General features: G+C 37.6%; 5 protein-coding genes across 5 annotated transcripts; 2 read left to right on the top strand and 3 right to left on the bottom strand.

Annotated features, from left to right (window-relative positions):
* Positions 1-566: 566 nt before the first annotated feature.
* On the bottom strand, positions 567-1,082 carry EAE98_005712 (uncharacterized protein; the record flags this gene model as incomplete). The annotated part of the gene is made up of 1 exon (XM_038953334.1): positions 567-1,082. One exon carries the CDS (start codon positions 1,080-1,082, stop codon positions 567-569), a length of 516 nt encoding a protein of 171 aa, XP_038810435.1.
* Positions 1,083-3,610: 2,528 nt separating this feature from the next.
* On the bottom strand, positions 3,611-4,035 carry EAE98_005711 (uncharacterized protein; the record flags this gene model as incomplete). The annotated part of the gene is made up of 2 exons (XM_038953333.1): positions 3,611-3,900; positions 3,954-4,035. The coding sequence occupies 2 exons, from the start codon at positions 4,033-4,035 to the stop codon at positions 3,611-3,613; spliced, it is 372 nt and encodes a 123-aa protein (XP_038810434.1).
* A 2,441-nt stretch (positions 4,036-6,476) lies between these two features.
* On the top strand, positions 6,477-7,679 carry EAE98_005710 (uncharacterized protein; the record flags this gene model as incomplete). The annotated part of the gene is made up of 1 exon (XM_038953332.1): positions 6,477-7,679. The coding sequence occupies one exon, from the start codon at positions 6,477-6,479 to the stop codon at positions 7,677-7,679; it is 1,203 nt and encodes a 400-aa protein (XP_038810433.1).
* Positions 7,680-7,818: 139 nt separating this feature from the next.
* On the bottom strand, positions 7,819-9,598 carry EAE98_005709 (uncharacterized protein). The gene is made up of 5 exons (XM_038953331.1): positions 9,056-9,598; positions 8,969-8,994; positions 8,777-8,828; positions 8,557-8,725; positions 7,819-8,498 (listed from the first exon to the last, which is right to left on the bottom strand). Exons 1-5 carry the CDS (start codon positions 9,345-9,347, stop codon positions 8,117-8,119), a joined length of 921 nt encoding a protein of 306 aa, XP_038810432.1. The 5' UTR covers positions 9,348-9,598; the 3' UTR covers positions 7,819-8,116.
* A 1,683-nt stretch (positions 9,599-11,281) lies between these two features.
* On the top strand, positions 11,282-11,933 carry EAE98_005708 (uncharacterized protein; the record flags this gene model as incomplete). The annotated part of the gene is made up of 3 exons (XM_038953330.1): positions 11,282-11,405; positions 11,456-11,545; positions 11,683-11,933. The coding sequence occupies 3 exons, from the start codon at positions 11,282-11,284 to the stop codon at positions 11,931-11,933; spliced, it is 465 nt and encodes a 154-aa protein (XP_038810431.1).
* Between the last annotated feature and the right edge of the window lie 129 nt (positions 11,934-12,062).

Raw genomic sequence — 12,062 nt, 5'->3', positions numbered from 1 at the left:
GAAGGTATTATATTGCAACTAGTATATATACTAGTATATACACTAGTATTAGCACTTTTATTATATTAAGTACTAGTTTCCTATAATAATAATAATTAAGCATAAATGAAATATAATAGACTAAAGTACTATACACTTTATCAACCCAAGTTGATACCAATACCAAGATATGAGATCACACGACTGGCCTTCTGATAAATCTCGCTCATGCGTCTAACCTCGAAGTTTCTTTCTTTAATATCTTGTTGATTCATACAAAGCGCATCAACCCAAATTCTGGTTCCATTTGCAATGTCTGGTATCTCCCGTAGTGTACGCAAAGCTTTCTCAAGATTTTTGCCAATCAGAACAGGCACGCCATCCACAACAATCTGGCGGTATTCATTCACATCATTACCAAAGCTGCCAAAATCTGCATCGATTCGTTCCGGTGTCATATTGGCTTTCTCGCTCGTTGTTTCAAAAGTTGCCTCCAATTCTGCTCTCGTAAACCAGGCCTCCATCCCATGATAATCCTTCCCCAATATTGATTGTGGTGTTTCATTCCAAACATAAGAGAGCGCATACTATGACAACGATTGGCACTGGCCTTCATCGCCGTCTGAAAGAGCCCAAATGCAAGTGACAAGCCATTCTTTAAAGGATTTTTTGTTAAGGTTAATTCCTTCAGGTCTCCAGTTCTCTAGTGCTTTTTGAGAGCTTTTGTAGTGCTCATATAGCGCTTCTTTCCTTTCTTTGCTGAGCTCGTAATAGCTCTTTTCATCAATCGATTCACCAAAGCTGAATAGACTTCGGGATAATTTTATGTCGTCAATTATTTTAGGATCATCTGAATCATCCATCATCAATTTCATAAATGAAAACAGGGAAGCCTCTTCTAGGTTTGATTTAGCTGACACGTCTGAAAGCAGCTCATATTGAAGCTCACAGCGAATAGGATCGATTGAGAATGCGAGAGGATCGGAATCTCCATGTAGAGAGTTACTCGGAGGGAGAATTTCGAGAAGTCGAAACTCGTTTTTCTCACGGTTCATGGGCCGATATCTCGGACCAGATGCTAGCGGTGGATTTGCAGCATCCATTTTGCTCACTTCCTTGTCGATATGGCGAGCAAATTTTGGTACTTTTCCCAAGGAATAATAATCAAAGGTCGAGTTCAACTTGAATAGATGAAAAAATTCGCTTGTAGCTTCGTGGGTTTAAATAGAGGTCCTTGGTTTGTGCTAAGATATTGACATAGCTAGGAAATAAGGATAACGGCTCATTCATATATATCACCAATGTTGTTTAAGCCCAACGAAAGCTCAAACCCCAATACCATGCGTTCCAAGGTTGGGCGTTTGAATTCCTAAAGTGAATGTGGCTGCAGTTTAATGTAACGCTAAAATCTTCATGTGGTCATAATAAGCTAATAGGTCAGGTCGGATTACACTTATCAAGATAAGATATGTGGAGGTATTTATGGCGTATCATGCGGACATTTTTGTTCAAAACGATTTTAGATGATAATGATCAGATTATTTATATTATCTGATAAAAGTTTTCATCTGATAAAAATACTATTATTATCTAATCATTATTCTATTATTCTATTATTCTATTATTCTATTATTCTATTATTCTATTATTCTATTATTCTATTATTCTATTATTCTATTAGAAAAGAAAAGAAAAGAAAAGAAAAGAAAAGAAAAGAAAAGAAAAGAAAAGAAAAGAAAAGAAAAGAAAAGAAAAGAAAGAAAAGAAAAGAAAAGAAAAGAAAAGAAAAGAAAAGAAAAGAAAAGAAAAGAAAGAATAAAGAGAAAAGAAAAGAAAAGAAAAGAAAAGAACAAAATTAGAGATTAAAAATAATAATAAGAATAATAAAATTTACTATAATTTCAAATTAAAATTAGAATTAGAATTAGAATTAGAATTAGAATTAGAATTAGAATTAGATTCTTAATTAGATTCTTATTAGAAATAATTATTCTAAAAAGATTCTTTGGTTTCCAAATTTAAATATATTTTATGATAATTTATTTCTTTTAATAAAATAAAATATTAATTATTAAAAAAAGAATTTATATTTAATTTTATTCTTATTATTAAATTAAATAAAAAAAGAATTTATATTTAATTTTATTCTTATTATTAAATTAAATTTAATTAAATTTAATTAAATTAAATTAAATTAAATTAAATTCAATTAAATTAAATTAAATTAAATTAAATTCAATTTCATTATAGATTAGATAATAGTATACTTTTTTTATTAGATGATAGTAAAGTATTATATAATTATTTTAAATATCAGATAATAGCTTTCAAGATCGAATTATAGTATATCAGATGAATAAATCGTTCTGAACAAAAATGTCCGTATGACACGCTATAGGTATTTCCATATAAATGAATCGAATCTTACTATCATACCTAGGTACCTGACAATCACCTGTTATAAAATCTCTAGTATTACTTTCAGATTCATTTTTAACTTCTTTTCTAATATCATCTTTAGTTTCAATCTTATATTCAATTACTTTCTCTTTTCATTTTTCTTTTTTCATTATTTGTATTTTAATAACTTTTTCGACTTCTACTATTATATTATATAATTCTTATATAGAAATATAAAAATATCCCTTTAAAATCAGTCTCCTTCCTTTCTTATATATTATATATTTCTTCATAATAGCTTATAAATTATTTATATTATATTAGTGAGTAATACTTTAAGCTTAAAGTTACTTACTTCTAATTATCAATTTTTAAATGTATTAACGAATTATAGTTGAAAGAGTTATATTGTTCTTAATTATCGAATTTAGAAGATCATATGCTGTTTATAAGATCATTATATTTGAAAATGAGTTATTAATAAAGACTTAATTAAAAATATTAAGTTAAATTTAGTTCTTAGATATTTCGACTTCGGGAGGTAAATTCTTAATCTAGTATATAGAATACTTTTTACAGATTAAAAAATTTAACCTAGCTTTTTATCATATAGATTCAATGTTTTAATAATAATATATATCTAATCGAGCTTTAATACATAACTTCATTTATTTAATCTTATATATATATAAAAGGGCATCCGGGAGCAACTGTAAGGGCGTACGTACCCTCTGGGCACGTGACCGGCTATACTAGCCGTTTTAGCTAGCTTTTCAGTATAAGTTGAAAGCTTCGCTTCCAACTTCCTTTCTAGTTCTTCATCAATAACTACATTATTCAATGACAACTCTTCTTTCGTTTCCGAATCCTTTCACAGCAACATCAGCATGTTCGGCATCGAATACCTTCCCATGACCAGTAACAACTTCATGAAATGCAGGTGGGCAGTATCTGTCAGGAGCACTGTCATCTAAGCACCTACTCCAGAAAATGTTCGCTCGTACATTGCTGTGCGAATATCGTAAATTATGGTTCGTCCAAATATTCCTGGGGTGAATTTCCAGGAAACAAGGCGGACAGCCCATGGTGCAAGATCGTATTCATCTTTCCAGAGGACTTCACGTGCTTCGGAAACATCATTTAAATAGTTGTAAGAAAGGGTACCATGTGATATCTCATCATCAATCTCGAGAAATGGAAGATGTCGGAGAAGAGCAATAACTTCAGGCTCTCATCCAATCGTGACGAGCTCCTCCTTGGGAAGGTTTTGATGAGGAGGCCGCCCGATTTCTGATTCTTCAATACATTTCATGCAACGAAGAGTTTCATAAACTTGCGTAATGCCATTTATAAACTCCCCATGTTGTGCATTGACGAAATCTTCCGTGAAGACTGCGTCGTTATGCTTGAGATCATGAGACGGGACCTCGCAAGATTGATAGGTAGGAGATTTCTGCCATGGCACCTCGATTCTAATTTCTGGTTTCTTACAAGCCTCTTTTAACGAGAGACATGAAGAGCCTACCAACCTATTTGTAAGCAACTCTTGCAATACTAGCGTAGCTCAGACCTACAAACAGGTAATCCTCCATCACATGTTGCTCCATTTGAAGCACATATCAAGCGCTGTCGAGCGGGGAACTGAACGGAGGCCATGTTAAACCCAGCGATAATTGTCGCTAGAAAACCTATACTTATAGCTATATATATGATTCTGAAAGTATGCATAAGCATGAAAGAATGAGTAAGCGAGATTGACAGCCAGAAAGTAGGCGCATGTTAACTGAACACACTGGCCAACTGTTTGGTCTAAGTCTATCTAAGGCAAAGTTTTATAGTATTCAACTCTTATATTTTCAAACTAGTAAACAAATCATCCTTTCTTAAATAATGAATTACTATTATCTGAATATAAATGTATATTTCTACTTTAGATTATAAGCATGTAGTGATTTAGATATATAATAGTCGGCTCTTAGAAGCGGCCTCCTAGTTCCTAGTCGGGGAAAGCGGTTGTCCCTGGAAAGCGGTTGTCCCTGGAAAGCGGTTGTCCCTGGAAAGCGGTTGTCCCCAAAAAACTTGATAAGGAATTTTATTCAATTCTTAAAAAAAGAATACTAGATTTCACATTATTGAATTGCTATAATCTTATTGAATTCAATAATATAATCTACTATATTTAATTTTAACTTCATCTATTATAACAAAAATAATAAATAAATGATAAGAATTAATATTTTATTAATAATTATATAATTTATAAAGGTTATAGCTGATATAATTCAATTATTATGATATTTTCGAAGTTTTTTGGGGACAACCGCTTTCCAGGGACAACCGCTTTCCCCGACTAGGAACTAGGAGGCCGCTTCTAAGAGCCGACTATTAGTACTTTACTAGAAGATTCGAAATCTATAGATAATTAAGCAAAGTCTCGCGCTATATGAATAAATACGAAGGTATAATAGTATACCTAGGTACTTAACTATCTAATTATTACGATTGATCGATACAGGGCTCGAGAAGATATATGATATAGATTTTATAGATCTATCCTAGGCTGATGTTAGTTTGAATGTAATTATAAAATATAGGATTTTATGATCTAGAAAGAATTAGAGTATCTAAGCTAATTAATTTATTGTTATTATCTATTCGAGTATCACTAGTCTTCTTGAATGAGATATCCATTTGTAATTATCAGATCCTCTTCTTATACTTTGTTAAGAAATCGATAGATATCTTCTTAGAAAGAGATATAAATAGTCGATTACTCTTTGAATCATCGATACGATATATAGTGATTTGTAAATTTTTGTAATAATAGATATGCTAGGCTTCTCTCCAGCTTTAATATCATTCGATATAGTCTTCTATAATCAACTAAAGGTTTAATATAAGCTTTATAATTGATATTTCTTAGCCTTGAAAATTTGTAAAAGAAGCGAGATAGTTCAAGACATCAAAATGTTAGTTAGTTAATTCATACTATTAATTTACATTTTTCAAACGTAAACATATGCTATTGATCTATTATATGATTCTCGTATGCGTCATTTTGAATATAATCGTCTCGCTCGCGTCAATTACATCTAATGTTTCGATATTAATATATTAAAAGAATTATAGTCATCTCATTAGCTAACAACCCTGAATTTGATAGCGTCTTTTAGAAAGCTTGGTATAAATTTTCGGCCGAAAAAAAAGTAGACTATCTCAAGTTTTTAATATAAGAACAATTATCTAGTCATAGCGTCGAAGTTAAAAATGTAAATATACAGCTATTAAAAGATAATTTTTTAAACATTTACTACCTAAATATTATATTGGACTTATAAAAATATGCAAAAGTACATCCTATTGTAAAATGATATAAAGTAAATTATAAAATAGCTATTAATTTGTTATCGGCTTTATATAAGATAAGTTAGTTCTCTTATTAATAAAAGAAAATAGGAGACGAAAAGTATTCGATATGACTACTATCCTATCCGACTTGGATAGAAGTTTACTTGCTCGGCATCGTCAATTAGCACCAACCGCGGCGGTGCGGGTCTGTCCCCTGTGCCTACCTAGACACCGTGATCTTTAGCACTTACATGAACGAATGATCTGGGTTATGTAGCAAAGAAGAAAGCCTTGAGAATTTTAACACTTTCTACGAGCAGGGGGGTCCAATTAAGTTGTTACTTTTAAGCTTTAGCACTTTAATTTATTTTAAAGTCTATAAAGCCGATATGAGCCTACCGTCTCATATCAAAGATGTTTACGGAGGTACTAAAGACAAGTCTTATCGCCACCTTTTTCTACCACGAACAGTTCCATTCGGCATAATTAAGGTTATTAGAAAGCAGTGTCATCATTGAGCCATGGTACTTTCATACCTCCGTAATTAAGCCAAATATCCGGGTCGTTTCAATCTGGCAGAGGCCGACGACTATTAATTTAGACTCTGTAAGGTTCAGTGGGAGAAACGAAATGTTTATAGGTGTCGGCATTGCCATTAGTACATCCTGCTTCTAAGTACTCACCGACTTATTCCTTTTGGCAGTCTTTGTCTTGGACATTCTTTAGTAAGCATCTGTGCTTCGCCTAATATGTCATTAATACGACCTCTCTTTCTCGGCTTGGCGTCTGCCGCAGCCCTCATCTTACCATCTGCAGCGCAAAACAGCAGCACCGTTGTCTCTATCCCTACCGAGTACACCTACCTACTTCCAGCGCCGTTTGAGGGTAACCCAGCCTTCAGCTTCCTCAACAGTACCACCACCTCAGACGAAGATGTCAACACTCTCCTTCAGTCTGCTAAGACTGCACCATTTGTGTCCTATGACAACGAGTTCCTTGCCCTGCTCGGCCCGAATCCATCTGCCAACCTCGTCGAGGAGCGAGCCTTGAACTTCGCTGGTGAAGCCGGCGTTTGGCTCAAAGAGCGCAATGAAGTCTGGTACACCACTTGGATTAACGACGGAGCAACTCATGTCGAGATTCTCGATCTGGCCAGTAGCACCACCCGCAACCTGACCACATCCATCCCACTTGAGAACCCCAACGGTGGTTGTTATCACCAAGGTCTCGTCTACTTCACCTCTCTCCGCGATGACACCCGCAACTTCAGTGGCGGTGTTTACTCCGTCGATCCTAGCACGGGTGAGGCCAAGGTAATTTTGAATTCGTATATGGGCCTAAAGTTCGACGCCATCGACGATGTCGCTTGGGTCACGCAACCAGGGACCAATCGCTCATTCATGTACATCACTGTCTTGCCTTCCACTGTTGGCACTGTGACCAACGGACTTGCCCAAGGTCTCTGGAGATTCGACCCAATCTCCAAGATTCTTGCGCCAGTTATCAGCCGAACCGATTTTCCCGTCGCAAACGGTGTCCGTCCTTCTGTGGACCAGAAATCCATCTACATCACCGATTTCGGTGGAAGCCCCCATGTTCCTGTCTGGGGCCTTCCAGCCCAAGTTGGAATTCCCGGCGTTTACAAGTACGATTTTGATGCCGACATGCTACCTGTTAACCGCCGTGTTTTCAGCGTAGCCCGCATGCAAGCTCCAGATGGAATCCGCGTCGACGACAAAGGCCGCGTCTGGACTGGTGAGGGTGAAGGTGTTATGGTCCGTAGCCCTGAGGGCAAGCTTCTTGGTGTCTTTAATGCTCAGTTCTTCACCCCAGACCCAATTAACTTGGCTATTGTGCAATTTGCTCTGGCTGGCGATATTCTTGTCATTCTTGGCATGCGTCAACTGTGGACTGTCAAGTTGTCGGAAGTTGTAATGGCTGCCAGCAACTAATTTTTAACATGTATCTCATTCCTCTGTGTATTTGTAAGTTAGAGAAAAGAAACCCGAGAGAAGAAACTTAGGGATAGACAAAACGATAACAAATTTTTTGAGTTAAATTAACTGCTTGATATAAAAGTCGTCCATATGAGGGCTGTACGTGCAATACTGGCTGTGTTTCATTTCGTTCAGTCACCAAGGGGTGTCAAAATCGATGCAACATTTGGAAAATTAGCCGAGAACACTTAATATTAACGAAGTTTTATTAACAGGGCCTACTATTTGAATGCGAAATGTTTCCTTTTACCCCTGGCCTCCTGTTGTGGTTTGTCAATCAAACCCACTTGAGAGCTCAAAACTCCGAATATACACGGCAAATTATTAGACTTTCCCATCTTTCCGACCGGGCAGACAAACTCCGGAAGCAGTGAACTAACCCTTTTACGCATCTAGCACTTATAAATCTGATCTTTGCCGAACCCCAACTCTTTAAGGATTCCTTGACTCCCATTCCGCTCGCCCAGGAGCGACGCTTCCATCGCCGGCGGCCCGCATACAAATACCTTCTCAGGCACATTTGAGGTTTTCGATAGAGCGTCCTTGATAAGTTCTTTCGTGACTCGGCCCTTGAGGAAGACCGAGTCTGGGCCAGGGTGAGTAACGGTGTAGACGACGCTGAAGCGGTCCGGGTGAGTCTTTGCAATCTCGTCAAATTCGGAGCGGAAGAGGGCGTCCTCATCGGTGTTGATGCCGAACAGAAGAGTTACTTTGGTCTTTTCAGAGGGATTGGAGAAGATGCCCTTCAGGAGTTGAGCCATGGGGGTAATACCTCTAGTTATAATGTTAGGGCTGTGCTGGATAGGGCTGAATCGGATGTCCAAGTGCTTACGCCCCACCGGCAATCATAACGATGTGATTGAATTCATTCTGCTTCCACTTGTACCCGCCTAGAGCTGCAAGAACAAACAACGAATCTCCCGGTTTGAGGGAATGGATGTGCTGGCTTGCCTGGCCTCCTGGGTAACGCTTGATTACCAGATCTACATAGCCAGGTACATCTAATATTTCCAGTTAGTTTATTTTTTAATCGGATGGAGACAGTAGCGTACTTAGATCGCTGATGGGTGTGTAAGGTCTGACTACCGGACGCCATTGGCCAGCCTGAAAAGAGATTCGAGTCAGTATTGATATATCACAATAGGGACGGCGGTGACTTGTGGACTTGATCGGAGTCAACAGTGGTCGTCACTCAGAACTCCAGGTCCGTTCCAGAAAGAAGAAGGCCGCATGAGAATACGAACAGGTTTTGTGAGTGTTAAAAGAGAGGCTGCAAGTTCACGTGTCAGCGAGATACTGGGCTGATTCGGGGGGGGGCTCTCAAAGCATACAAATTAAGGATAAGCCACTGACTGAATCTTCAGTAGGCAAGCTGAACCTAAAACGACTCGAGTCGTGGTTCAATTTCTCGACGCTGTGTAGCTGTAACGAAGTGAAAGCTGGACCTCCCCCGAAAGTCTTTGGCGGCGACTGCTGGTTATTCGTGCCTTGTTCAGTTTTTTTGTCTGAAATCGAGTAGTAGGTGAAAGCTCCAATTGTAGTGGCCACGGCCGTGAGGACCAATGGATTTAGCTGGCTACGTATCACAGGGGGCGCTGGTCTTGTGAAGATTTTGTTCAACATAATGTTAGTGGAGTAGTGGGTGACTAGAGTTGTGATTTGAGGGTGTATTTTAGTCCAAGTTTATATTATGTGTGGATGAATGGTCGAATGATCTTGGGTTTCAATAAGCTTGCGGTGATACGAGGAATGAAAAGGGAGAGGGTTTTTCCCACAAATTTATATAGTATCTAGAGATGCCATCAGTAGATCCTTCATACGATTTCGCTAACCTGAGCCGGTCTTTCGGACTTGGAACGCGGGTGGAGTCCACGCATGTCTCATGACTTTTCAGCGAAGAAAAAGAAAAGTTACGGCCAAACGGAGTATGGATGTACCATCGTGCCATAGCAACAAACATGACGAAGACACACAGCATGACAGCGCACAAATATTGCGTGCGCGTTGCGTTAGAGTCTGAAAACAAGATAGCGAAGGCAGCTTGTAGCTAAGCGCGCTCGAAGGCGAGAGAGCATGCTCTGCGCACCCTCTCTTCCCCAAATTTCGCGAGCACATAGTTTTCGAAAGCTTTATCAATCACATGATTCTTATTTATTACATAATCAGATATTTAGTTACCCGTCCTTCTCCGGCCTAGAGGAAAAATCTAAGTATAACATTCAACAGAGATAATTTTATGGCTCAGCTAGTTTTTTGTTCAAGGGATCTCTATTTTGGATAGCAATTGCGGTAAATCTGAGATTGCCGTAAATGAATGACTAAACCTGATAGCCACGTGATCCCGTCTTGTATATCCGTAATGTTTTCATCTTTATATATATATCGTATTCTTTTAGAATATTAGCCGCGCACTAGAAAGGACTAATGCTTTAAGGTTAATTTAGAACCAATTAGCTCGCTTTTCAATGGAGTCAAATGCCTCAGAATAGAAGTTTTTAATAGAAATATTAAATATTTGATAAATAATTCATTAAAGAAACGAATCAAATAACTTTAGTGATTACTGTAACTCTAACTTACGAAAAACTCAAACAATTAGTCCTTCCTAGCGCGCGGCCAATATTCCAAAAGAATACGATATATTTATATACGGAGGTTGAATAAGTAAGTAATATAAAATGTATCTAAATGTGCCCCCACTTTTAGCCTTTGGACGAATCAAATCACATTGCTGATTGAAAATTTATATAGTGAATTCTAGGTGGTGGAAGTATTGTAAAAGTTATTGTATATTTTATATAAAATTATTTACTTTTTTATCAAAACTATTAGTTTCAATTAGATTTTGAATTCGAATTCTTATTCTAAGTCTATTTAGAACCTATAGAAAGCCTCAAATGTTTTAAATATTATAAAGTTATTATAATTAATAAAAAATATATAAAAGCTTTTAATATTGAATTTTAAGGGGGAATAGTTTAATATCTATTTAAATCGCTTAAAGCAGCAGTAGAATCTATAAAAACAGCAAGATTTTAATAAAAGTAGAGTTTATATTAATTACCCTTACAACCTTCGTACGGTAATATCAAAGTATTTAACAAGGTGTAATAAGTGGACCCGGCTGTAACCCGCAGTCTAGGGGATAGGCCTCGGTATATCGGCCTCGGTATATAGGCCTCGGTATTAGGGGATAAGGTTGACTGGGCTAAAACCCAGAATGACCGAAGACATACAATGAAAATGTCCGACAATTATTCTTGCGAAACCTGATTGAGATACCTATGGAAAACAAATCGATGGGAAGATATGAATCAACATCTCGCTCTAGTTTAATATACCATAAGACTCCACGAAATCAGCCACTTCATCTGTAATAATTCTAGTAGACTTATACTTGTGATGATTCGACCCGAATCGCACCCCCCTTTGTTTGTTCATTGGTTTTCGTCAAGGTCCCATGCGTAGCAGTTTTGATAATATGAGCTTGGCAATTGCTGTATTCTTGAATTCACTTGAAAATCCTTCTATTACTTTACTCCGTTCAATTGTAAGGTATGTCGACTTTAACGCTGTCGCCGGTCACCGCCGCCCCCCCCCTTCACACCGTCACATCCAAGAGACCTGTCAACAAGAAACGACAACTCGCGCCAACTCCAGCTTTGATCTCGTTAATCTCCAGTGATAAGCTGATAGACCCTTTCTTTTCATTTTCACAAATATACATCTAGATTCTCAACAAGCCGCCAAGGGAATATACAGACCTGATATACTTCCTTTCATGGCTAGCCCAGCCAAAATGGGAAGGGTCTCCTCAGAAAGTAAGTTTCCGGACAGAAAGAGACAAAAAGACTGCAGCATAGGAGTTTTTTGGTCAAAGTGTAAACAGTCTCCGAAGGAGATATAGTAGTCTACACTGACGGCTCTCTGATTGAGTTAAGGGATATAACTTATATAGGTGCTGGTTGGACAGAACTTCAAGGAAAGATCACGCTTTTCAATGAAAGTATGCTCTTAGGCATAAATTGCGAACTGTACGACGCCGAAACTTTCGCAGCACTAGCAGCACTAAAAGCAGCCATGTTTTCACCAATAACTCACCTGTCAGATCGAATCATCATCTGCTTCGACAATCTGACAGTAGCTGCTAGGTTACTACATACTACTACTGGCTCCAGCCAAGCCACTTCTGCTGAATTTAACGACTAGCAAACACTTGGGCTAGCGGAGAAAGAGCAGTTTAAACACAAGCAAGCAAGGTGGAGGTCTGATGGTACTTAGGGCATTCAAAGATTCCAATAAATGAAGTTACAGACAAGTTGGCAGGAGAGGCGGCCA

This window comes from Botrytis deweyae (assembly GCF_014898535.1).
Source record: "Botrytis deweyae strain B1 chromosome Unknown BDEW_011, whole genome shotgun sequence".
Classification (NCBI taxonomy): Eukaryota; Fungi; Ascomycota; class Leotiomycetes; order Helotiales; family Sclerotiniaceae; genus Botrytis; species Botrytis deweyae.
Note: the sequence above shows the minus strand (reverse complement) of the source record. Positions and strands in the feature narration are given on the sequence as shown.

Excerpts from the sequence above, each read along its gene's own strand:
- EAE98_005709 (XM_038953331.1), bottom strand. The coding sequence starts at position 9,347 with ATGTTGAACAAAATCTTCACAAGACCAGCGCCCCCTGTGATACGTAGC. Across the intron at positions 8,829-8,968 it reads TTTTAACACTCACAAAACCT|GCTGGCCAATGGCGTCCGGT; the intron begins GTTCGTATTCTC and ends ATCTCTTTTCAG. Across the intron at positions 8,499-8,556 it reads GTTATGATTGCCGGTGGGGC|AGGTATTACCCCCATGGCTC; the intron begins GTAAGCACTTGG and ends CATTATAACTAG.